We start from the raw sequence: 27,970 nt of genomic DNA on the forward strand, positions 1-27,970 counted from the left end.
GCTGGTGGAATTAATTGTGGATGCAAATCAGAATGTTTAGCTGTCTAATCACCTGATTGTGCCTATAAATCAGTGACAGTAATTATGTGTGTAAATGTTCATTTCAGCCTACAATTAATTTGGCCAAAATTGAAAGGACAGAAAAAAAATACCACCCTTGGCTGAAATTTGGTCCCCACTGTGTAAAACCAGAAAGTATCTTCCTCCTCTATGTCGTGTGTTTAAATTGCAGCAAACTAAGTAGACAAAGAGCAATGATTCCCCAGTCCCCAATAACTCACTGCCAGTGTTTCACAATAAAGTGCAATGGGAGAGGAAATATTTCCATACGGGTTCATTAATCACAACATATTTGCCATGCACAACCACTCTGCAGAGCACGTAAGAACCCTAGGGGTCCTCACCTGCCACAGTATGTCATTTTTGTAATAGGAAAAGTATTTTTTGTACAAATGCTGTAGAACTGAAGTTGCAGATGGCTCCACTGGCAGAGCTAGAGCCTCCTGGTACAATTTTCAGCAGCCACAGCTCCTTTAGGAATTTATAGCAAGGCTTAGTGATATCTTAAAAGAATGATGCTGGAGATGCTGTCTGCTCCCACTATGTGCAATATTCCCAGGTGTGCCCCTTGGGAGGACATCTTAGGCAGGACAAACAAACCCTACTCAAACAATAAACTGCAGAAGGAAATACAAGTCTTCCCTGTCCCTGTTGTGCTGCAGGACTTTAATGAGAGGTCCAGGAACAATTAAATGGATCGTGACTGAGAACCTGTGGGTCCAATGGACCCCATTAACAGAACTGTGCAGCAAAAGATGCCTTTCCAGCTCAGTGGCTTTCAGATCTGGGCAGCAGGCCATTCCACTTTACCTAACCCCAAAGACACCAGAGACCCCCAGTTATCCCATCACACTCTGACCCATCTAGACCTGCTCAGTGTTTTCCATGAGAGTTACAGTTGGTGTCTTGTTTACTGTACCTCTGTGGTCTCAGTCTCTGAGCAGTTCATTGCTTCTTCACTCCCACACAGGACTTTGATAAAATTCAAAGCCACCTGGTGTGATTTTAATTTAAATGTGAGTTTAACGTGTTTTCCTTTTATATTGCTGTGATGTGCATTGTCAAGAGAAATGCTTCAGGCTCAGAACTGTCCTCTCAGCTGTTTCTCTGTGCTACCCCCTGGTTTTGTTTGGTGAATATTCCTTAATAAAAACTGCTGCTCTGCAGTAGAGTGTGCATTGGGTACAAGGGTGCATTGGGTCACTCTTCAAGGGGGCAACCAAGTGTTGGGCTCTTTGCCAGTCAGAAGCCAAAAGTCTTCTCATCAGCATAAGACACCTCTAGAGTTACAGCTGAGCAGTGATTAAAGGTTGCATGAAACCTTTGTAAAAAGAGATTTTGCAATTCCCCATGCTCCACCAGTTATGAAAAGGGTTTTAAGACAAGAACTTGTGGAAAGAAGAAATACAGAAATGCTTTATCTTAACTAATTAAAACAATTCATATTAAGAGTGGTTAAAATTTACTAAACTTTTTCTAATTATAAAATAGAATCTCATTTTAAAAATTACTGTGAAAACATATTAAAACTATCATGAGAAAATAATGTCAGGAACAGGATATGAAAGATACATCAAGAAAAAGAGAAACAAAGATCCACATCAGTTAGTAGCCCCACAGGCTACTACTGTAGGACACAAGGCACCCTGATGCAAGGCAATAACTTAATCTTGAAAATTTTTCATTAAGCGAGACTGGGATTTTTTTTCAGTCAGCCTTAATTAGTTTGGAACTAAAATTATAGGAACAATGTGGGAGCTTTTCTGACACAGAATCTCGGAGATCAAATCAGAATAACAGAGCGGATCAAAGCCACCCAGAGTGATCACTGTGCTGTGACTCAGGTGTGCCATGGGAGGCTGCTGCACACTCTGCAAGGGTCACCACAGGCATCACAGCATCTGGGTACTAGCCTTCAGAAGACCTCCCTTGCTTCCTAAAACCACTCATTACTCCTGCACCCACCAAAATCTACTTAATGAGCTGGTAGCCAGGTGTTTCCCTGCTGATCGTACAGGCCACGGGAGCTGACAGTCTTTGCCTATTGCCCCCTTTATCTGATGGTTACTACGGGGTGCAGAGCAGCCCATTGGGTTCCCGGTTCCTGCTGCTGCTTACTGCTACTGCTGCATGGGAGCTACCATGGTGAGTCACTTCTGATCTCCAAGGGAACCCACAGCCAGATCTCCACGCCTTCTAAAATAGGAACTCACACCTACATCTTCTCTCCGACTAAAATAATCAAACTATGAGAAAAAAGCATGATACATTTGGCAGTGTCTAAAATATTCAATTCATTAGATGGGTGGAAAAGCAGGACAATAAGCTTAGCCATAGCAGAGCTACAGGCTAAGACCACCTCAGAGTTGCAGTGCAGGCGGTCCTCCAAGCCCTAATACAGCCATGCAGAAGAAGATTAGTTCTTTACAGGTTCTCATTAAAGAGTCTGTTTTGTTCCTCTCATTATTTGCAAAACCTCAGAGGAAAGCCATATAATCAAGATATCACCCACATATTTCAAATTAGAAAACTGGGTCCTTGAAAGAAATACTATTTAACAAAAAAGACAAGGCTAAGCTTTTTAAATGGCCTTATTAAGGCTAGTCTTGTCTTCTGTTTCGTTTACTCTTATCGCATCAACTCTTACAAATTGAAATACAACAACCTTTTAAAATAAATGTTCATTATTTTGAAGTACATTGAACAAAATATTATTTGCAAGCAGAAGCATAACTTGTAAAATATCATTCTGTGCTTCTATAACCACTCTCTTTAATTTCCAGGTATTTTCACACGATGTACTTGGGTATCCGGAGTCGACAGAGTGGAGAGAATGACAGATGGCGGTTTTATTGGAAAATGGTGTATGAGTATGCAGATGTGAGTATGCTGCATTTGCTAGCCACCTTTCTGGAAAGTGCACCACAGCTGGTCCTGCAACTCTGTATTGTTGTACAGACTCGTACACTCCAGGCTCTCCAAGGTAGGGGTTCATTTAATCTATTTATTTTTTATAATTTTTGGAAGGTGTAATTTCCACACATACATATTTATCCTTGGTTCAGACTGCTGTGTGCCTTGTAGTCCTGGCATAAGAGCAGAACTTGCCTGCTAGCTGCTATTTAGCTGTTAACAATAACTCTGTCAAGAAAGCCTGTGTTATTAGAGGTTTTTTTAGCCTTTCTTAATGGCCCTTGGTTGTGGGTAGGATTTAAAAATATTTTGCTTTCTGCATGTCCTTGTAATAGAAGAGCTCTTCTGATTATCCACTGGGCCAATGGGAAAATTGCATCAATCAAACTATTACTCTTCTCCCTATGCATTTTTCTGTGAATGTTCAAAACCCTGCAAACTGCAGTAATGAGGTTTATATGGCATTATGCAAAACAGGAGATGGCACAGGAGATAACAGCAATTCTGTGAAGAAAATGTCTATGTTTGTGTCCATCAGTTCTCAGCCATGGTTACCTGAAATAATACAAATCATCTCTCAAGCACTACTCATTCCTTCACACTCTAGGTTTCCTTCTAAAGTTGATGCTTTCAGCAAGTGTGGTTACTTCTTTAAAATAGTAAATCCATGCATATGTCCTGCTATATGGCTTTGTCGGTCGGTGATACAGATATTAGAATATCTCATTCACTATTGCTTTTTTCATGCTGCTTTTGGCTACCTAACAGCTCTCCTTTTGTATTGTGCCATTGTTTTGCCTTATGGCTGCATCAGGACAGAATTCTTTAGCAAGGGAATGAAGTGAATGAGAACTTGGAATCCAGAAGAGAACAAAAATGCCATGAGGCAGTGAGAAGTGAAGGGAGGAGGGGAGAATCAGAGGGACAGAGGGAGGAAGGAAAAGCAGAATTTTGTCATTTACTTTTAAGGAACAGCTCATGTACTTACCACTGTACAAGAAGAAAATGTGCGACTCCTTGCTCCAATAAAATGTTGGTTCTGCTTAGCTTATTATGAGTAACATTCAGTGAGTCTGATTAGATAAAAAAGAACTGGGCATAAAGTGGGTAACTGTGTGAAGATCTTGATCCTGGGCATTTCCTGTGGATAAATCAGTGGCTTCACTTTTACAGAGCTCTGAACTGTTATGTAATAAAGAGATGTACTTCTTCCTGTATTTTTGTTTCATTAGATCTAAAACTCTGCCACCTTAATGGGAAAAGAAAACCAGAGTTTCTATTTTAATTAGCTGGTGCTCTGTACAAGGAAGTTTACCCATGTACTTCCTACTGCTATTTCTCAAAATGATGACTCCCCACACTAACAAATTCAAATTATTATCATTGCAGAGAAGGTATTATCTCTTCAAAATTTGTCTCCCCAGAAAAAGTGAGTCCAGAGAAAGACTTAGGAGAAGAACATCGATAGAATACTGTACGGTCAGCTCTAATCTAGCTATCTTCATAAAATATTAATACAGAATGCCTCTCATCCTCATTTTAGTGCAATAATAGCTCTGTCTCTGAGAAGTGAGCATGGTGAGTATACAGTAAGCCTGTGATACACTCTGCAAGTGGTTGTTAATTAGAGAAGACCTGAAATGCCTCAATTTAAACAGCAAAAATGGCTCCTGCACCCTGCAATCAGCTCTGTGAAACTTATATATCAGAAACTAGAAAGTAATAAAACTATAATTATGGATTTCAGCTGAGAAGGTTGAAGGTATTTACTTATGCTCTCTTCCCCCATTTTTTTCCAACTTCCACTGAGAAACGGAAAAAAAACTAAGAAAATTAAACAAGGTGCTAGAATTTTCCTAAACTGTAGTACCATTATGCTCTCATGATAAAAGCTAATATGTTTTAGCATCTTGCCAGCTGTGAAAATCCTTTCTCTGTTTTCTCTCCTTTTTTAAAGAAATTATAAGGCTAATGTCTTACACCATAGGATGGTGGATTAGCTGTGAGGCTGCATAAGAAGAGCATACTTTTTCTCAGTGGTATCATGCTACAAATTGGTGTTTTAAAAGGCTCAGCCATAAGGCATTTGCTTCAGCTAGCTGTCCACTCACTGAGCCTGTTAGAGAGATTTCCAACATGGATCAATAAACACAGTGTTTGATTGATTTTCTTTGTTTAGGGAAAGCTACTGGATGTTTTTATTGTTGTTCTGTTAGTTCTCTCTCCCACAGGACAAAATTACTATGAGAATTGTTAAGTGACATCGATGGTCCCTGTTCTTAAAAGTTTATGACTTTCAAAAACCACAAATTTGGTGTGAGAAATGAATGGTCTGTAACGAGGATATTTCTAATATTAATCCATTAATTACTGCAAGAAAAACTTTTAAGTATTTTTATTTATGATATTCTATATTTTCAATTCCAAATGCAACAAAATAGCATTATTCCCAGCAGGACAATGCCAACAGCATCACTGAAGATTTTGTAATTGGTTTTGGCTTGGTTCACACTATTTCTTATTTCACTAACTAAGTCATGCTAATCAAGATAAGAAATATGTGCAGATCTATTCATGGATCTTGATGGGGATCATGAACAATATTATGCAATATCTGCAAAACCATCCTTCTCAATCTCCCATGCACTGCAGTAAGGACTGTGGGAATCCAGGGCTTCCCTCTGGCTGCCCTGGCAGGTCTGGGACCCTGGCAGGGGGTCAGAAACCCCCCTGTACAGAGCCCTGAGAGACACTGTCTGTGACCTCTGTCCATGGAAAAGAGTTTTCAATCTTACAGGATGAATTACAAGCTCTGAGTGTTTGATATAAGTAATAATTAAGTGTGGCATGGGTGCAAAAGTAAAATTTTAGGTTTCCAGATTAGGGGTTCAGAGGGGACAAGATGGAGCTACTGGGTGTGTCTTGTGCTTTTCCTCCTTCTTCATGCCCTCCATGTTTCACTGTAGTGTTGGCATTTTTCTATTGGTTTAGGCTGGGGACACACTGTTCAATGTAGATGATAGATATTGGCACATTATTGTAAATATAGCACACCTAGGTTCTGGTATATAATGTTTGTAACATCCCACTGAGGGGCAGAGCCCCACACGCTGCCCTGCAGGACAGAGCTGCGGCAGGGCAGCAGAACATGTTAGAGATAAGCAAGAATAAACAACCTCGAAAACAGCACAGACGAATTATGACTTCTGTGGCAACGGGACAGAAAGACAGAGACCTTCTACAATCTCGGAATCATCAATACCACAGATTCCGACAAAGGACCACTTCAAAAGCCCTGAGGATACACCACAGGGATCCTTTAGCATTTGCCTGGGCTCCCCAAGCATGAATTTTAAAAATGCAGTGTAAGCTTCCAGCAAGGATTGTGTGCCCTGTATCATGACCCTCAAGCAGAGCAAGGCTTGTGTGGGAGGCCATTGACAGACCTTATGGAGTGTCATCTCTCTTCTGCATCCTCATCCAGAGATATGTGAGTAACAGTAAAACAATAGCTAAATTATCACCTAAAAACCTGATTCTTCATTAAGATTTCATCAAAACTGGCACATTTAGAGGCAATGTTCATTGTTATTCTGCCTACAAGCAGCAGCCAGGTCTCACCTGAGTGGAAGAAGTAAAATTGCTTGTGTGGGAAGTTGATGATTTCTAGGTGCAAATTTCTCAAGAAGAAGAACAACTTTGATTTGACAGTAGACTAAACTGGAGCTGTGCTAATACCCCTATTACCTCCACCTTTTCCACTCTGGTGATTCCTTTGAGTTTGAAGAAATATCTGCTTTCTAGAAGGCTGACTGATGTGCCTTGAAATAGGTAATTCCTTCCTCTTCTCCTCATGGGAGTCAGTTCCTCCTGCCTTTGCTCTCAGCACAGTCTGGGACAGGGGGATATAAACAATGGGTGATGCCAGCCCTGGAGAGGCAAGGGAGGACAGAGCATCAGGGTAGGTAAGGAAAGTCAGGGTTGTTCCTTTATGTGGTACCTTATCTTGGAGTTCTGCCCACAGACTAGCAGCCATCCATTGGCACTCTTTTACTTACTTCAGTTTTCCCATGATGACATTTGATTTTAGAAAGGCTTCTTATCTTAAAAAGAGTAAACTCCCAGCAAGCAAAAAATCCGGCTGACCATCTGGTTGGAAAGAGACTCCCATTGGTTATCATACAGATAATACTTTCCTATTCAAGGTATGGTATTCTAACCACATCTAGAAGAGCACATAGACAAGATTACTCCCTGGATTTACCACAGATTTCATTATTTATACTGTATTAATTAACACTTTGCTTAAATTATAGATTAGCTTCTCATTCCTGTTTACTGCATTGACAATTTTTTCTTCATCAGCCCCTGGGAGGTTTGTTCTGGCTTCTCCATACAGTGCTATTAATCAAAGTCTCTATCAAAGTTTAATCAAAGTCTAATCAAAGTTTATGTCATATAAAGCTGCATTTCTTAATGGGGACTGACAGTAGTGCCAGAAGCAAAATGAAAAGTTCAGACCAGTTTATAAATTCATCAAGTTTCATTGAAGTCACCACACACAACAAAGCTACTGGATTCTGCTAAAAAATGCATTTCCAGGGAATCTCCCTGGCCAAATATTTTCCCATTTTTAACTCTGATGGAAATCCTACACTGTTCTTATGCTGACATTGCAGCCAAACAAACATTTGCAGTGCCACCAAGAACCATTCTCCAGTCCTTCTACTCCAAACAAATTACTGCTGCTGCCTGAGCTGAAGAGGAAGCTCAGAGACCTGATAGCAGTTTATGACATGGCTGATAGGTCCTAACCTTATCTGGCAGAAGCAAATTATGCTTTTCACTAGTTATTTAAAAAATCCTATGGCAAAGCTCAATGTTGTGCATCAGGAATTCAGACATTTCATATCAGCACAGTAAACTGAAAATCATTTAGGTCAACAACTTTTTTTGTGAACAACGTTATACTCTTGCACAGCTTTTTTTTTTTTGTTGCTTTCACAGCAGTTTTGGATTGCTCTGTAAAATGCTGCCTACATTTGCAGTGACCTATAAATAAATAAATAAATAAATAAATAAATAAATAAATAAAATACACAATTCTGATGCAATATTTTATACAATTCAATGTCTATTTGTATGGAAATCAGGTGCAGCACTTGAGTTCTGGGCAAGTTGCCATTACTTTTCTCTGTGTTGTCAAGGTTCTGCGCCACTGCAGTCCAGCACCCAAACTTTCCACAGAGAAACTAAAATTGAGCAACCTATAGTTACAAATTCTGCTTGATACTTGGCAAAACAGATTTCCAGTGACAAGGATCAACAAGTATGATCTATTATGGAGTAAATGTGTTTTCTGGAAATGACTCTTAAACTAATCCCCAGGTCCTTTTGCAAATTTTCAAAATGTCATCTTGTGCTCATTAGGATAGAGGCATCATATTAGCATACACTTGTTTTTGATAGCCTAGGAGAGAACTTCCTGAAGGCGATCATGTCATATAATCCATTTCATAACCTGATTACAATCTTAAAACTAGTTATACCCTTAGTATCTAATATACCAGTTGGAAGTTTAATTCTCTGATTGATATAGAGCTGCCAATGCCTGTCCTGACTTTTTAATTTTATCAGCAGTCTGTGCATATTTGTTCTAGTGCCATCCCTGTTTTTACACTTGTTCCCTAAGGAAATGGGGTTCGTACAATTATATAGCCAATTCTGTCCTTCAGTCTTGCTTTTAAGAACTTTTGATACATTGCAGTATTTCAATCAGTATGAGAGAACAACCAGCATCTCAAAGATAATTATGTTTTCTTAAATATTGAAAAAAAAAAAAGTCAAGGCAAACTAAAAATAAATAAAAATAATTATAATTTTAAACAATATTTTTTAAAAATATAGAGCCTCACTACAGGGAAAAGCAGTCAGATTCCAGCCAATTTTTTTTTATTATGTACCAGCCACCAGTCATCCCAAATATTCATCTTTCCAGACAAGGGATTGCACTGCTTTCCCTTGCCCAGTGGGACTGTTGTGAGTGACAAATGGGATTGGGGAATCAGAGATGCTTTGATGGAAAAGTGGAATCATTCCTCCTGCTGTGCATTCTTTCATCTCATGAGAGATTCTGAATTCTCTTCATAGACTTTTTCTTCCTCAGCCCCGGTTTGAATTAATCTTTGGTGTATACAGATGGCCAAGGCTACACAGAAGACACCAGATGACAGAGCTTCCATATTTCTCACAGCAATATCTCACTAGGTATGATCTAGGGTTGTAATTCCCTCTTCACTCAGGTATTGGACTAGTTAATTCTAGTTATTTCATCATCCTTTAAAACACACAAGCTCTTCTAGTGGCATGTCACTCTAAAGAGGCTTCAATTACATTAAAAAATGTATTAGCAGCTAAATGCTTGTAATGAAATTTCGTCTCTTTTCTACTTTTCCAACCTGCAAGGTGCTCCTGATTTTTTCATGTATCACTCTCCTTTCCTACATTGACAATATCTCCCAAACACTTACTAGTACATTATGTTTTAAACAAAGGTCATTAAGAGAAGTGTTGAGACAAGACTGGTTCCAAGTGTAATCAGTATTGAAAAAGTAAGAGTAACTCTACTTCACCTCAAGGGCTCTTTATTAACATTTCAACATAATCTGCAATATCTTTCTTTAATTAGTTCTTTTACCTGCCTTATTTCTCCTCTACTATTCCCTAGTCTCTCAGGCATCACCAACACTTTCCCATTAGCATTGTAGTCACCATTTTGCTATTTGATAGATTAGATTTGCTACATTTTACTTGTTGAGAAAGGGATTATAAAAGAAAGATACTGAGCTATTCCAGACTCTAGCTCACTTATGATCTACTTCATTTTTAATGTATCTATTCTTTTTCATACACTTCCATGTTTCAAGTTCACGTTGGACAGGGTTGTGAGGAATCCAATGCTCCTGAAAGTTGTCCCTGCCCATGGCAGAGATTTGGAACAAGATGACCTCTAAGGTCCCTTCCAACCCAAGCCATCCTGTGGTTCTAGATTTACCTACTACCAGTTAGTTATTGCATTAAAAGCCACACTAAAGCTTTGTGTTGTATTGAAGCCTGCACTGTAGCCCTGCTTGTGAAATGCCTCCTTTTCAGTCATGTGGTACCACTTCTGAGTGGGGATAGTTAAGACGCTTCTCACCAACAGCAGGATTTCTTACATTGGCTTATTTTGAATCCTGAGACAGAGAGGTTTTGGTTGCATTGGGTGAAAACAAGTAACTTCCAGTTTTGCTTCCATCTATGGTAATACAAATTTCCTTTCTGTTCTTATTTTCTATCAGCTAGCTCTGTCTTTGAGCTCTTATTTCAAGAGCCCATATGGAAAATTGTCCTATAAAGTACAACTTTTATTGCTCATAATTCTTTTTTTCATTTCCATCAAAGAACCATTTCTGAGGTAGGCTTTGAGGCTTTTTTTTTCTGAAAGTTTTTAGGTTTCAGTGTTCAAAAGCTCACAAAATTCTTCTGTGATTTGACTCAAAGAAAATCCAAGTCTCCCCCACAGAGAAGTGGGGAACAAAACAATTAACTTATGCTGCCTTCACTAATTTCTCTAAAATTCTGTTAGACTTACTAGCAGATCTATTTTTGTTTATCCCTCTATTGTATATAAATTAAACCAACATTTATGTGATTCAACTCTATTTTGCTACAATTAGATGTCCTGTAATAACCTCTATACTTTCCATAACTAAGTTTAGAAAGAATCCTCTCTGCTTTCTCTCAGAAAAGCTGTCAGTTGTCACACTCTGGAATATCTGGGCTGCCTTCAGCAACACTTGTTCTCCAGCCTATATCTGACAAATCGGAGGCTGCCATAATGAGACAATTCTGTGCAGAATTTCTCCCTGTAATAATGGTTTGAACAGCTCAATCCACATCCAAATTTAACTCTGGAATTCTACAGCTGACTCTAACTACCCACAATCTTTCCCCAAAGTGACTTTGTATGCAAACAGAATCTGTTTTATCAGGGAACCCTTTCTGAAACATCCTGCTGTCATTCCATTCACACACACTGCTTTTGCCATTATTTCCATCTTTTCTGAATACCAGCTCTCTTGCAGCACACATGTCCAGGGAATGATTATGAGGCCATGGGTGTTTCTGTAACCCCATAATTCTTTTTGTAACCCTCTAATGCTTTATGTCCTGTGTTTACTTCCTGTGTTTCCTGATGTCGCGTTCCTGTCCATTCATCTATCTAAAAGTATGATGCATCAGTACAACTTGTAAAAGTAAGAGGCAATGTACACAGGTATTGTCTTCTAAATAAACCCATTTTACAGGACCTCAACCCCTGAAAGTCAATCAGAGATGATTAGTGAACATTTTTTTTTCTGTTTAACTGCAGTAAAATAACTCTAATTCCTCTAGCAGCCTTAGTAATGAGGGGAACTGCATCAAACATTTTCTCATAAACAATATTTTCTGGTGACTCTGGTTTTTACTGAGTTTATGCTGATATCTTTATCCTTGTTTATTATGTATTAACTGGTCATAAAAATACCAGAGGATGACTATGTAGACATATAAATGTGAGTTTGCATTATGATGCAAAAAAATATAATTTGTGAAGGTCTGTCATTCACTGAACCTTTTATTCCACTCATTACATCATAACAAAATGAATAAACTATTGAGGTCATTCTGAGTGAACAGCAATAAGGCTTCATAGCATACCAGTATAACATCTTCATATGTAATTTTAATGCGAAAAAAGTCATTAATTACCGTATTAAGAAGATTTAGTACACATTTTACTGCTACTCTTTTTGTCCTCATTCTTCTCACATTAGCTATCCTAGCTACATTTGCAGATAGAGGTGTCTCTAGCTAAGCTTCCAAAACCTGTTGGAAGGTCTCAATAAATCAGATGGTTACCAAAGATAATAGCTAGGTGCCTCCTTCGTTAAATTTTGAAAAATCATGACATATATTTGGATATTCGAACACAACTTTAGGTACATTTTTTTTCATGCCTTAGAGGTAATATGCCAGTCTGAAAGAAAAGAATTATACATTGTTTTATAAACGTATGTTTTCATAGGAATATAATTTAAAGATTGGGTTCTCAAGATTTTTTGATGCAGTTTGTTCAAGTACCGAGCTGATAATCTCACCTCTGGATGATATTTCCAGCTCACACCAATTGAGTGTCTTGTCACAGAACAAAAGAATAAGATAGGTCAAAGGGTCCTCAATCAATCATCTGGTCCAAACCCTTCTGGAAGCACAACCATATTCAAAAATCTATCAGGTTCCTCAGGGTCATGTCTGTTTGAGTTTTGTGCACTTCTGTGGTTGCTGAGCCCACAGCCTCTCTGGGTGAACGATACCAATGCTCACCACCCTGGCAAAAATCTCTTTTCTTACAGTAAATCAGATTTTCTCTTGCTGCGATTTTGACTCATTGTGTGCTTCTAAGTTTGAGGGTTTTGTATAATTCTCCTTTTAGGCAGAAGAAAATGGCAATTAGATCTCTACTCTTGGTTAACAGTCCTCTCTACCAGTCCTCCCTCAGGCTACACAAACCCAGCTCAGGCACCGTAGCCCCTAACATTGTGGCTATGAGTGAACAAGAGAAGGCTTACAGATGTTATATACCTGGACTTCTGCAAAACCTTTGACATGATTCGCCACAATATCCCTCTCTCTAAATTGAAAAAAGATGGAGTTGATGGGTAGACTGCTAGATGGACAAGGGAGTGGTTGGATGGTCACATCGAGAGGGAAGTGGTTGGTGGCTCAGAATCCTGATGGACATCGGTGGCGAGTGCTGTTCCTCAGGGGTCCATATTGGGGCCAGTGTTATTTAATGTCTTCATAGATGAAGGGATTGAGTGCACCCTCAGCAAATCTGCAGATGACACCAAGCTGAGTGATGCAGCTGACACACCTGAAGGGCAGGATGCCACCCTGAGGGATCTGGACAAGCTCACAAAGTGGGTCCATGAGAAGCTCATGAGGTTTAATAAGACCAGGTGCTGGTGCTGCACCTGGGTCAGGTGGGGTGATACTGGGGTGTTGATATCCCCAGTATCAATGTGGGCTGGAGGATGAACAGATCCAGAGCAACCCTGATAAGAAGGACTTGGGGGTGCTGGTAGGTGTGAGGCTGGACATGATCTGGCTATGTGCATTCACTGCCCAGAAAATCAACCATATCCCATGCTGGGTTAAAAGCAGCATGGCCAGCAGGGCAAGGGAGGAAATTCTGCCCTTCTGCTCTGCTCTGGTGAGATCCCACCTGGAGTGCTGCATCAGCTCTGGGGTCCACAGCATAGAAAGGACATGGACCTGTTGGAGTGAGTCCAACGGAGGCCATCAAGTTGATCAGAGAGATGGAGAACCTCTGCTACAAGGAAAGTATAAGAGAATTAGGATTGTTCAGTATGGAATTAGGATGACCTAGTTGTGGCCTTTCAGTACCCAAAAGAGGCATACAAGGTAGATGGAGATAGACCATTTATGAGAGTATGGACTGATATTCTATGACACTCTTATTTCAGTGACCCTTCGCTGGCCGTTCTCCAGTTTGTGAAAGTATTTCCAGTACTGGTGGCCCAAAGTGATATGAACATGCAAGAGTTTTCTTTTGCCTTTCTAAGTCTTTTTTGTCACTCCTCTCAGTTTTCTGAGATCACTCTGCAGGGCAGCCCTGCTCTCCTGTGGATCAGCTGCTCCCCTCTGATGGATCCAGGTTTTAAGGGTGTTATGGGACTGGAGGTATTGTGAAAATAAATTCTTTACTGCTGCAGAGAATGGCAAAAGAAAACCCAACAAAAATTATTTTCACATTATCTACAGATTTTTTAATTTAATAGTGCCTTCACAAAGCTGTTAATGTATACACAGTGGTAAAGATAGCCTGAGACACAAAGTAGTGCATTCAGTTTCTGCAAGTGTGATATACTGCCTACACACTGAATTTTATTTGTTGGGGAATGTCAGAAAGTTGGTGGCATATCCTTCTGCTCCCTTTTTGTTGTGCTATAAGTGAACTTGCCAAGGAAAAACTTCCAATTTCATTTTTGGGTTCCTGTGTTTTTTATGACTAGTAGTTTGCTTGGGGATGGGGAAAAAAGTGATGCATGGTTGGCACAGAAAACTTTCCTGTGTCTAATATAGCAGTGAGAAATTTTAGTCGTGATTGTGTCTTACTCAAAGACTGCACAATACCTCAAAGATAAGAATTAATGTGAATTCATCATGCAGTGACCTTTAAATCTTCAGTCACAGAGCCAAAGTGCATGTCCAGCTTCACACAAAAACCATACATCTGAAATGTTCTGTCATTTTCATTGCTAGTGCATGTTAGTGCACGTTAGTTTGTTAATCTGCAGATTTTTTCTTTTCCAAAATTAACCTGAAAACTAATCTTTTCTGATAAGAGTGATTTTAGCTGCAAGTTGCATGTCAAAGTGGGAATGCAGGTTTTAAAATGTGCCTTGCATGACATCCAAGTTTAGTGGTATACAGAATATTCTAAAAATGATGAAATTTGTATGGGATTTCATATCTGTAACTAGTTTTATAAATATTAGTATTTTTCAGCTGTGTGTTAGATGAGTATTGACCTGCAAATATAAAAATCTTATTGTATTTTTGCTTTGTGCTCAGAGTTTTGCCAGTATCACTGAACAACCAGTGTTACTGTGAGACTCAAACAAAAGGTCCAGTCAGGCACAAGAAGTTCACCCCTGTGGGCACTTTCTCACTGAACTCAGTGGAACTGTTTTAATGAATAAAATCTACTTGCTGGGCTGGGATTTATAGGAGCATTGTTTTACAAAAAGGTATTAAGTAGCTGTCTTTTATGTTAAGCATGACATTCTACCTAACCTAACAGGGATAAAAACCTATTAAGTGTATTTTATTAGTTTTTGGTTTCCTAACTAAATTATAATGAAAATTAATTTAAAATATTTTTCTTTTTCCAGTGGGTGTTGTTTCTCACAGTATGTCCGTTAATAAAGTGGTAAACTGTGTTCTGTTCTCTGTATATAATGAACACAGTTTAAAAACAAATCATTAACAGCTTTTGTGTTACTGCTGAAGAGAGAATTTCTAGTATTAGTTTTGAGTGGGGCTTTTAGCATATCATTTGTGCATGGGTGGTCAGTGTGCTCTTGGGAGTTAAATAGCTTGGGCAGGAAGAATCTCATGGTATGAGGTTACTCAATTACTATTGATCCCAGGCCCTTACAGCTAATAGACACTGCCTCTGAGTGTTCTTCCCCACCCTCTGGACATTTCAAGATGCAGAGGAATTCTTCTATACTCACATAATTGAGTCAAAAGTGTGAATTGAATCCTCCCTCAGTGTGACTTTTCCTGGCACAGCCACAAGTAGTGCTCCCTGTCATCCTCCAGCAGCCCTCCAGGATTGTCACAGAGTTTTGCAGGAGCTCTGACAGCTGCAACCTCCCTGGAGCTCCTATCCAGTGAAGCCAGGAAGACCCAGGAGCCCCGTGGCAGGGTCAGAGAGCAGCAGAGAGACTGACTGGGAGTAACCTGTAGGTTCTGGGCCCTGGGACCATGGGGATTTCAGGGCTCACGTCTAGCAGGGAGCAGCAGCAACAAACCACGTCTGCCGGCTGCTGTATTGCTCTGAGCATGGCTGCTGCATGTCCCCAGCAGTGGGGACAACAGAGTGACTCACTAAAAACCGCCCAATTCTCTGCAGTTTTCAGTCTGCAAAATGAAATAAACTGACCCCGATCTCATGCTTTATGCTGTACTAAAATCTGCAGTAGCTCAGGGGATGCTTCGTGAGCTGTGCTGTCATCCCCATCACAGGGGCAGTGAATGACGGGGTGTACCCCTCCTTCAGCCATCTGCTGCCACCCAGGTGTCAAAACCCTTGAAAGCTTATGCAATTTCAGGCTATTTTCAGTTTTTAATGAGTGCCCTTGGTGGTCTCATAGTCTCCTTCCTGCTCTCTGGATAAATGTGTTGAGTGATTAATCATCACCACAAAGGTGGATGAATAGATAGATTAGATAGATAGATAGATAGATAGATAGATAGATAGATAGATAGATAGATAGATAGATAGACAGACAGACAGACAGAAAAGAGCTGTTCAAGCACCATCTAGCTAAAATGGATCTTTGCCAGGTCTCCCATGCCATAAAAAGACATTCAGAGCTCATTTTGAGCTCCAAGGTTAGTCACTCTTGGTAATGAAGCTAAATAAGTAAGATGCCCCAAAGCCATAAAAAAAAATCAGCTCTGGTGATCTTCTTGATCCTGACCCTAAGTGACATGGTAGCATTTACTGTCTGTATGTTCATAGCAGCTTGTCATCTTTAAATATAGCTCAAAACGTAACTGCTTTCCTCAGTAACCAGGCTCTGTGCTGGTTTTGCTCAGCAGAAGGCAGAAAATGTGCAACTTGAGTCCAAGGCAACAGTAAACTGAAAATGGCTCCCCATGCCTTTTCTTCAGACCCACTGTAGTCCCAGCTGGTTTCTCTCACGCCATGAGACCAGGACTCTCATCTAGAGGTTTTCAATGATGTATTTTCACCTGCAAGCACAGTAGACACTAAAATCATTCGCAGTAAAAAAAATTATGCTAGGGGATGAATATTTTATTTCTTTTTTCTTGGCATTTCCTTTAAAAAGCGTGATTTTACTTTCCACCCCTATGGAGTCAGTTTTGTTATAAAGAGCGGAGAAATACCTGAAAGTATCTTGAATGGTGATTCAGTAGGAAAGAAATGGGGTTACAATCATTTGCTTGAAAAGAAATCCAAAGGTGTTCTCTGTTTTTAAGGGGTTTTCTTTCACTTCCTTGATAATGAGTGTAGCAGCAAAATCGGGAAAACAAGCTGGGAAATTTGCATGATGTAGTCATACACCTGGCTGACTCATTTCCACACCTGCTCTGGGGTGGTTACTTTCAGCCACTTCAATGCCATTCCTTGAGAGGCAGAGCCATGCAAACAAGGGCAGGAACAGGCCTTTGGTTTCCCAGCAGCAGCACATCCTGTGGCAGCAGCCTTTGGAGCCAGATGGGTTTTCTGAGCAGAGCATAATGCATTGCAACTGAATTGATATTTTAAGCTAACACATGTTTAGATGAGAGAGGCTCACAACACATCACTTACAATACACAGCTGATTGCTTCATGAGAGAAGCTGCTAAATGCTGTAATGGGGAAGGTGGTATCAGCATTTCACTTCTAAATTTTGATTCTCAATTAATTAAAGTAGCTGTAAGAATTCACTTTTAGCTGAGGCTTGAACAAGGACATGGGCCAAGACCCAGAGCAATCTAAAAAGCAGTAGGAGTTTATTCCTTTATGAAAGGCTTCCTAGTATGAAAAAGTTTAAATATAAGAGGGCAGCAAAATCTGCTACCCCAAAGGCAGGGTCCTGTGTTTGTTTCTGAAACTGAGAAACAATTGAGGCAATGAGAATGAACAGAGCTTTGGAAAAAAGCTATTCTGAAAAGATCAGCTGGATAAAATGTACAGAGCTGCAAATGATCTCTAGGAAAGCACATTAGCTATACTTCACCTAACATGAAAGCTGAAGGACCACTAAGTTGAACAGTGGCAAAGTGTGTTGAGGAAGTGTTATCTTTAAAACCTTTGCCCAAAGGTATCCCTTTGTTGCCAGGTATCACTGAGGCCAAGCACAATTGGTAAAGGTGATAAAGGATTGAAGAACATGATTATTATTATTGTTATTATGAGTACTATTATTATTATTCAGCATTCCAGCAGCAAATGCTCACAATCCAGACATTGTGTCTTTCAGAGTTCTGCTTTCTGAGCTAGAAAAAGCATTTTTTCTTCATGGCAGGCTATTCCCGAACATTCAGTGAAGTGTCTTGCTCTAGTTGTTATCAGCAAATGAAGTAGCAAGTCCATCAAAACTGACTTGTGTTATGTTTGTTTCTTTGTTACTACACTTGGGAAACTCTTATGCATCAAGGGCTCTTTTTTTTCTCTCCTGCTCAAGATCTCATCAATAGCAGTCATCAAGACCAAGTCTTTCAGATTATGTATTCAGAAGTATTTAAACTGGCTCTGCAGAATGAATTAGGAAGATCAGACCCTTTAAGAATATCTTCTGCTTTGACAGTATCTGTACATACTGTGAGTCAATTTCCAGATTTGATTCTAAGTAGAACATTCTTTAAGCAGTCTTGAAACAGAGGAGACAGAGAGCTGCATATACAAAAGCTAAAAGTAAGATTGAAAGCTATTATAGAAGATGGTTACACAAATATGGGCACATGAGTAATTTGTAGAACAAAGTCTTCAGCTAAGAAAGGATTCCAGTTAGAGACTTTCACACATTTTTCTACATATGAGCTGTACCTGCTATTAAGTAAAATAGTCCTGCTGGGAAGGCTATAGAAAGATATTTCTCAGATACCAAATTTCGCATTCAAAGAACTGTATATTAAAATTTGCCAAGTCTGTAAAGAGAGAAGATAAGATCTGAAATCTTTGAAAAGCTAGAATGTAATGAAGAGAACACCAGGCTTTTAGATCACATCTTTTGGGTGATATTTTGGGGGGTTTCTTCCTATAACACATCAATAACCTGTTACTTTGAAAAAAGCTTTAAAAATTGCATGTCTAAAGTTAGGAAAAGGGATCCATTAAGCACATAAATATGTAATATGCTTTCTATATTATGTGTAACTTAGAGAAAAATATGCAATTATGTGTTTGTAAATACATTGAGCCAAGAGAGGAATTTTCTAAATACTTGTTGATCCAAATGACATCCTAACCCACTAATGCATATATCATTGAAAAGCATGAAAATATTTGAGTCTTTTTATGATATCCTGTGAAATCATTACTATCTTGTACTCTCGTAAAAGTAATAATCCAGTCACAAGATATTGTACAACTTAAAGGATTTTCATGACTCCCTTAATAAGCACTACAAAATAATTACCTAATTTTGAATATCTATTCCTTTAAATAAATACATTTGTCTGGAATACAATTATGTTTTCTTTAATTTTTTGCTCTTTCATTGATGTATCTTGTACCTATCAGTCTATGAACTTACTTATGAGTCTACATTTTTGTTGCCTGATAAAATGGCCAAAAGGAATATTTTTTTTTCCTTTAAGGATAGTATTAATTAGCTAACTAATGTTTAGTTTTTGATTGCTTCCCCTATAAGGACACAAAAACACACATACCATTTCATTAGCACCTCACCGATGAGTGCTAAAATGTTTATTAGTTCTTGACAGTGGCTATTTGATGCAGGTTCCAGTTAAGCACTATTGCCTAAATATTCATTCCCTGGTTTATTAATCCATGGTGACAAGTCCTATTTCCTCCTTTTTGTCCTCCCCTCTATTCCTCCACCCAAACACACTTTTTCCTCACTGTTGTTTGCAAAAGACAATGACAATATTTTAATGACAATGTCATAAATTTTGAAGAAAAGGGAGGTAACACTTTCAAGCAGTATTTCTGCTGTCAAAACCAGATGCTTTAGCTCCTGAGTGTCTTTGTATAGAATCATTTCAATATGTTCAGCTCTCTAAAACCATTACCAAGGCTGTAATGGTACAACTCACATGGTGTTTTTATTATGGCCTTTCCCAATAGTTAATGTCATGTTGTCAGATGATGAGGAATATATTTAGATCACAAAACTCACTTTCCTGGTAGGAAACACTAAGAAACTGTACTATGCAAAAACAACACTAAGACACCATACTTTGCAAACAATACTATGCTACAAAATGCAAAACAATAATCAACAAAAATTAGTGTTATGTCATGGACTATGTCCAAAGTGAGGCAAGAATGGACCAACTGTGCAGAGTAGCTCATGTATTTATGGGTGGAGGGGCTTGGGACTGAGATTTGAGATTTCTGTGCAAGCTGGCACTGAATTTGCATTTTTCCCCAGCAGGGGCATGAGAAATGTGCCCTCTTCTCCTCACCCAGGACTGAGAATTCATGCTGCATGTAAGTATCCTAAAAGCTACATATGTTTGGCAGGAGTCTGCATCTCTGCTAACATTTCCTTTAAACAACTGCAAGAAAAAAAGAAGTTTAAAAGAAAAAAGCAGTAGCTACGTGCATGATCATAAATTGCTTTAGCCTGTTTGTTTCCATGTCCCAGTAAGCTTCAGGGTTTCACCAGAGAATGCAAATCGAAACTGACTGCAACAGTTGGCTCTAGATTTTGTTGTCAGGGAGCAGTATTCATTTTCCTCAGTGCCTGATTTCTGTTGCCTTTCTGCTTAAGAGAAAAAGAACAAAAGGAGATAAGGAGGCAGATTGGGTGAGCATGGCTTAGCAATTAAAATATGCTAAAATTATACCTTCTTTCTGCTCTGAAGTGCCATAACCCCAGGATATGAAAACTAGATTTAAAATAGCAGAAATGTGCTGTTATGAGCGGGGAAGAAAGAGGCAACAGATAAAGGTACTGGCCAGCAGAGTACAAGCATGCAACTGAGCTGCCAAACCTGAATTTACATTTTAATTCTCCCCCTACACAAGCTTTGCTCAAAGCCATTGTGAGGAAGAGTGGATCTGAGTCCTGCAACACTGCTGAAGAAAAGCACAAGGCCCATATATTTTCCTCCAGCCAAGATTCCATCTTGGAATTGTCCCCAAACCTGCAGTTGGGCAGTATCCAGGCCTGACAGTAGCCTTGCAGAAGCATGGCCTTGACCCCTGCTTAGCATTGCCCCTGGGGATCCCATCCACACCTCCTGCCCTGGTGTAACTCCTGTTACAGTCCTGGGCCCTTTTCATGGGTGTCTGACAGAGGAGAGGGAGGACACAAGGGAATTCTACTAAGATTTCACACTAGAAGTTCAGTTTCACCTCCAGTTCTTGACAGACAGTGTTTTGCTCTGTTTTGGCTCAGGTTCAGGTTCATTTCAGCTCAATGATTTTCACTTATGCTTCTCAGACATCATCTACTGTCACAGGGTTACTGTTGTTGCCCTTTTCCCAACCTGGAAATGAAACTCAAGATAATTTTAGTGAGGAGGTAATATAAAAGGGGATCTTTATTTGAAGGCTTCAGAGGCAGTTATGGAAAGATGTTTACAAAAGCCCTGCCCTGGGGTGAGTAAATTTTTATAGATTTTAAGTAATTATCATAATTGATAAAAAGCACCAATTAGGAGAACAAGCAGTGATGCAATTTCCACCCAGGTCAAGCCTCTTCTCTGGAGCCCTTCGTTCAGCACCAGCTGTACTTTGTCCATGAGAATGTATCTCCAAGAGTTGTTCTCAGCCTTGCTACCCAGGAAGAACCAAGGAAGAAGCAGAACCCCCTGGGGCTTGAGCTCTGGAGTTTGTTTTGTCTTTCTGCCTAGGGAAAGGCCACGGAAAAGTCCTGGGAAAACAAGTCGCTAATACAATAGGTGATGGAGTTACAAATATATTTGTGAAGAATAAAGAAAACATGTAAAAGGTAAAAAAAAAGGCAAAACCTAAAGGGCATCATTGTGAGATGATATTTTAGAGGATTCTGGTGGAATATGCCAATGCTCTCAAATAACCATTGATCATCTGGCTCAGGCTCTTCTTCTGACTTGTATATTAAATGAGCCGACATTTGTTTCAGCTCATTTTGTTTTTTGCCAGAATTCAAGCTATCTCAAATGAGCTTGTTTTAGGAATGTTCTTCTTTCTGGTCTCTGCTTGGATGGGGGGCTTCATATTCCATTGGTCTCAGTGATCCACTGTTTGTATAGATACTCATCTGAATATCCAATTTTTCTCGGCATCAGGTTTTGTGCAAGAACATGCACAGTTAGGTCAACAAGAGAGAAAGGGTGTCTTAAACTAGGTATTCCTCAGGCACTTGTAGAAGAAAATTTTGCCTGAAATAAACATTATGCCAAATGGAGACATGTCAACTGTCTGGGCATGCTTCTTAGATTCTCATGTAAAGAAATTACTGGAAACTGCTCAAAAATTGGCAAGGTGTTTTCTTAATTTTTTTTCTAATTTGGAACATAAAGTGTCAACAATGTCCTGCTTACACTATACTGATACAATTTATGGCCCAATACTTTAATCTCTACCATCAACTGCCATGGGAAATGCCTGAACAATGGCTCTTTATTATGTGTGGGACATTTCACACCATGAAAGTGTCCCCAAACACTTAACAGAGTAATATAAAACAGTCTCAGTAAATAATACCAGAAAATAAATAAATTTAAAATATTTAGGCAAAGGAAAGCAGAAATCATTCAAACACTTAGTTAGACATGCAGCACAGAGCTAGGCAGTAAATAATGCCTGGTATTTCTTTTGAAAATACCTAAAACAGTTGTTTTGTTTTTTCTATTTGCTCTCCAAAATACCTATACTACCTCTCAAGAAAGCTAAAGAGAATTAGTGTCATAAACAAGCAGCCTGGAGTCTAAAAGAGGCAGCCACACAGAGTGTTAAGCTTTCTTTTCAAGAAACCATCCAGTCATGGTGTAACAAGATACTTAAATCAGTCCATGTGATTAGAGTTATTCAGCTGTGGAAAGCTGGGCATGTATTTAAATACCTTGCTGAATTGTGAAGATGACACTGAGGAAACTGCATGTTAAGGGTGGAATTAATCTTGTTGAACTACAGTTCTGTTTAAAAGTTAGATGTTCTGTTAAGCTACTTTGATAACCAGTTAAGAGAGACAGGCACCTGAAGGACAGCCTTTCTTGAGGGGCATCTAATATAGATGGGATGACTTAACCCATAGATAATCACACATCTTTCATTGGACTAGAAATTAGCTACCTGGAGCTCAGGTAATCAGTATCTCACTAAAACATAGCTAAAATGTAGGGAGATAGACACATATTTACTTCTTCTACATCTTTCACTGATAGATGCTTGAAAATTTTTTGAAGAGAGATTTCTCATGGCTTTGTGCACATACCAGGGATTTGCATTGCTGTGGAATCTAAGAAATTTTGAATTCCTTCACCACAGAATTTTTCTTGCATTATCACACAAGAATAAACTAAAAGTTGAGTATGAAAAAAAATATGCTGCACTTAAAAAAATTACAGCTAAACCCGTGGAAGTTGTGTGTCACACCTGCTGTGATAAGAAAGACAGCAAATGTTTGTGACTTAATACTGCTACAGGTCATACAGTGAATTATAATATCTATTGTGCCCTAAAAAATGACAGTGCTGCTCTCTGAGGAAGGAACAGCTTGTTCCACCTGCCACAAGATCAGCCTTTCAGCCTTGTACAAATGCTCCAATATGATACCTTGGGATTATCCTCATATAACTGGTTTGCTTAATTCAAACTGGCAGACACAATCTGAATTCAGTGAATCAGAAGATACACGAGATTTCATCAGTGAGATCATTTGAGTAGATTAACTCAGGCACCACCAACCTCTGTCAGCTTCTGAGAACTCCTGGGGCAAAGGAGGTCAGGACAGAGGCCGAACAAAACAGCTTGATTGCAAGTGCCTGTATCCCACTGTACCAGAGGCATGCATAAGTTAACTGGTTCTCTAGGGATGAAATATAAAATGTCTGGCCCATCCTTAGATCCTGGGTTAACAGGTTCTCACAGGCAGATGTGTCATTTGCAGAGCTTGCAGTGCAACTTACAGTTCTTCTTATAAGAGTTATAAATGCCTCTTCATAACTTCACTGTCTCAAAATCTTAATAACAATTGAATAACAAAATGCAAACATTATACTTTGTCAGCATAAACAAAACAACAATTATATTAAAGGTCATACAGGCATGGCTCATTTGTATTAATAATTTCTACTTTTCAATCAAGCTGTACATGATGCCAAGTTAATTATTTTAAATACTTTTCAGTCTTGGCACTTTATTTGAACTTCAAATGGAAGTGAGGAGAGAAACAAAGAGCAGAGAAATGGAAAATCCTTCACCATCAAATAATTGAAGCATATGACAGAAGAGGATTTAGGAGGAAAAAACCCTAAGGAAAGTTTGGGAGGTTTCACTAGCTTGTTCAATGGTGAACTATCCAAAAATGAAATGCCTGAAAAGTTGGAGGCTGAACAGCTTAAGATAGACTGTGCACACAGAAACATTGCAATGTTGCTGCTGCAAGAGGCATAAATTATGCATTTCTGATGTGTCTCTATAGGCCTTGTAACCTTCTTTCAACCCTTAGGGTGCTCATTATCTGCAGGAGCAATTAACAGACAGTATCTTGCAGCTAGCATGATTTCTTACCTTTAGAGTGATTTCAAATAAAATAAAAAGGAGGCTAATAGAGCCAAGGAGGCCTGAGCTGTGAAGTTGCTTCTGAAGTACATTGGATAGAAATAATCAGTGAATTGAAGGTACATGGTGCCAGGAAGGCTGGATTATGTCTGGCTAGTTTTGCTTGCTGAATCTTTTATGTTTCAGATAGATATTGTTGTTCCTGTGAGAGATTATGCAAGTGACACAAATAATGGAAAATGCCTTCATTAATTCTGAAAGGAAAGGCCCAACTTCCCTTACTTCAGCTTCTTCAAGCTGATTAATCAAAAGTTCTGGTTTTTTTAACCAGCAAGAATAAATTAAAGACAACAAAGGTAAAAAAGCACACTTAAGACTAGTCTTAGAAAAAGAAGTTCTAGGGACCAACAATCTGCTTAACTCCCCAAACCCAGCAGAAATTTTTCAAAATTTAAGATATATGAATATCTTAGGAAAAAATAAAGATCAAGTGCAAACTACATAATTCTAAGATAAAATTTGAACAAAACTACTTATTTTAAATCATAAAAAAACTAAATTAAATATTTCTTATCTGAAAGAGCAGATTGTTGAATACAAATCAGTCCTATATTATGATTTCTCTAGAGCTGTCCAATTGCAATATGGAAATACATGACAATATTTAATATACAGAGCCTGGCACAGTTCTATGTGTTCCTCTAGTGTTAAATATGATGCACCATCATTTTCTTTAGCAGTAACATACTTTATTTTCAGTTCCTTCCTAATGCATGAAAATCATCCCAAAGGCACTGAGGTACATTATAAAAGCCACATACTTTTAAAAATAAATTACTAAATATCTAGTTTAAAAGAACAAAACAGATTTTCAAAATATATACCAAAATGTTTATTACTGCCATATCCCATTAGCCCACACAAGCCACTGTTGTCTAAGAGTGTCTTTTTATTGTTTCATCATGAGTTTATGCCGAGTCTGGAAATGGGATTTGTATATCTTCCTACACCATACAGACCTGCTGATTTCACTGATGATCCAGGTGGAGTCAGGGTTCTGGCTTCCGCTACAAGATTGATGTTTTACATTTCAAGTTCTTGGGATTGAGGACATTTTTCTCCTGTAAACTACAACACCTTAAAAAATGCTTACAAGGAAAATCTTGGAGCCATTCTGTTCACCTAAAGTTTATCATCACTCACATGAGGCCAGCATTTCTCTAGCAGAAGAAGCAAAACTAGATAAGAATTGAGACTGGACTTGCAGCAACATGATTTTATTCTTATCAAAATTATGTTTTAAAAAAAAACTATTGAGCCTAAACACTATGTTCAATTTATGATAAAAAGTGAAATTTCATATAACATGTAGAAACACCAGTATATTTATTAATTTCTAAAGTGTAAATGATAACGAGATTTCAGAAGCAGAAAGGGTGTTATTGAGCTTGTAAGGAGGGGATATATTTTGGCAGACTGGTTATCATTTAGCACAGCAAAGTCAATCATCTGACTCTGGATGTTGCTCCCCTTCACTACAGGGGATAGAGAACACAGATCAGGAGGAGGGCAGTCAGAAAGTCATGGCTTTGGTCTTGGGGGATTTCAATTACTCAGGTATTGATTAGGATGACAATTATGCAAAAGGCATAGAGAGGAACACATTTGCAAAGGTTGACCAGGGTTGCTTTCTTTAGCCATTGTTGAGGTGACTACATAATGAGAGCTTATTTAGAACTTTGTCCTAACAGTTGTGAGCTCTGATAAATAGAGTTCAGGAAACAGCAAGACCTTTCTGGGTCTGCTTTATGGCTGGGAAACACAGCACTCTTTTCCTATCACAACTGCCACCATTCCTTCCCGAAACTCCCTACCAGCTCCCTTGTGACAAATGACCCTATGATTTCCAAAGATCTTGTGCTCCATACATTTTGTCAGAATGTCTCTACCCTGACTAAACTCCTTAAAAAGTCAGATTTACATCACAAGCATACTACTGACAGAGTCTTACAGAGACAAATGTATCTGTGTGTGTGTGTGTGTGTGTGTGTGTGTGTGTGTGTGTGTGTGTGTGTGTGTGTGTGTGTGTGTGTAAATACTAAGTCATCATCTTAATACTATAAGTTTTTTGGGAACAATGCTTTATATTTCTTCAAAAGAAGACCCATAATTAGGTGGAACAGCCTCAGAAATTACCATAATGGCAGTTAAATAACCAGTGTGGTATGGATGTGAAATCATCAAATTATAGCCTTTGCCAAATAGGTCAATAGAAATGGAATCATAGTCAGAATAGGAGCCACCTCTACTATTGAAGAGTTTACTCACTGTAAACAGAGTGCTTCTTAGTCATCACAACACTTTCTAGGAGTTTCATTAAACTGAAGGCTGCTTCAAGGCCAAGGAGCCCAGGTCACACATGCAATTAATCCCATATATTTTTTAAATACTTGAACAGTGTGTTAATTTAAGGCTCAGTGCTACTTTTAGATATTCAGCCTCAAAGCCTCACTAATAGAGTATGTTTATTTCTTCACTTTGGGGAAGTAGAACGTGAAACAGCTGATATTGCTTCTAACTCTGCTGTTTATTGAGCATCTCTGTGCCCCACTTTAGCCAAAGGTGATTCCTCTGCAGTTAAAATGGAATTTCATCTGTTTCCAGCCTGTCATTCATGCAGCTTCTCTGACTGAGTCTGTAATGAGCAGTTTGGGTCCAGCTAGCTCGTTCGTGAGTGGAATCAAGAAATTCCAGCTTTTCCCTGGTACATCAGGAATGCTGTTTATCAGCTGCTGCACATGCACGCTCAGTCTGGGGGGGAAATTTCTCCAGAGGCTAGAACAAGGTCTCAGTAACAGGTCAGATCTATTTTGGGGGATTTTGAAAGACGCAAAGCATTTGTGAGCACAAGTATCTCCTAAAACACGTTGGCATAGCTGGGTGGTACAATTCAAAGCTGAGCTGTGAGGTATGATTTCCCACTCCTTCAGGCCACACAGATGCTTGTGGCAGAGAAACCAGGAGTCTCCTCGTGCCTGCTGGAAGAAACGGTGCAGAAAAATCCTTCTGGGTGCGTCATTCACGCCGGAGACAGGGAATGGGACAATTCTGCCGGCAGACCCTGGTTTATGCACGGAAAAGCCTTGCTGGCTCGCTTGGGCTTCACTGAGGCGAAGCTGGCGGCAGGGAGCGCGGGGGCTGCCGAGCGCGGGCCCCGCCGCGGCCCCGCAGCGCCACCTGCCGCGGGCCCGGCCGCGGGCGCCAGCGCCGCTCGGGAGGCCCCGCTCGGGTCCCGCTGCGCCCCAGCGCCCCTCAGGGACCTCCCGCCGGACAGAGCGGGGCTACGGCTCCGTCTCCCGGTGCCTGGCGGCCCTAAGAACCTGCTGATGGAGCTGTGGCGCTGCTGAAGAGCGGAGAGGAGGGAGGGGAGAGGATGGCTCCAGCGGCTCAAAGCACAGGCTTTGGTGTTTCGAGCACCTGCCTGAGAGAACAGCTGAGGGACATTGGGAGAGACTTGGAGGTTCAGACTTGGAAGTTCATCAGTACATGTGGCGCTCTTCAGGATGGCTAGGGATTGAATTGATGCCCAAATGATGGGCACATCATCTAGAGTGTATCAAGCTGAAAAAAACCAAATGGGAGTTCAGGTCAAACTTCATTCCTTGCATCTGTGAGAGACAATATACCACCAGAACACAGCAATCCAGCTGGGTGAAGGGGAAGCTGAAAGCAGCTGTAAACAGAGGAG

The 27,970-nt window shown here is 39.6% G+C and overlaps 1 protein-coding gene across 2 annotated transcripts in view; it reads left to right on the forward strand.

The window, feature by feature from the left end:
* The window catches only part of XKR4 (XK related 4), a 221,281-nt gene that overhangs the window by 132,298 nt on the left and 61,013 nt on the right, over nt 1–27,970 (forward strand). For both annotated transcript variants that reach the window (XR_012054144.1, XM_002196888.6), the window contains exon 2: nt 2,844–3,043. Coding sequence is in view for 1 of the 2 variants with exons in the window: in XM_002196888.6 (XP_002196924.3) it covers nt 2,844–3,043 (200 nt within the window). In the remaining variant the exon portion in view is untranslated. The remainder of the gene's footprint in view (nt 1–2,843; nt 3,044–27,970) is intronic.

The sequence above is a fragment of the Taeniopygia guttata genome, chromosome 2, assembly GCF_048771995.1.
Source record: "Taeniopygia guttata chromosome 2, bTaeGut7.mat, whole genome shotgun sequence".
Lineage (NCBI taxonomy): Eukaryota > Metazoa > Chordata > Aves > Passeriformes > Estrildidae > Taeniopygia > Taeniopygia guttata.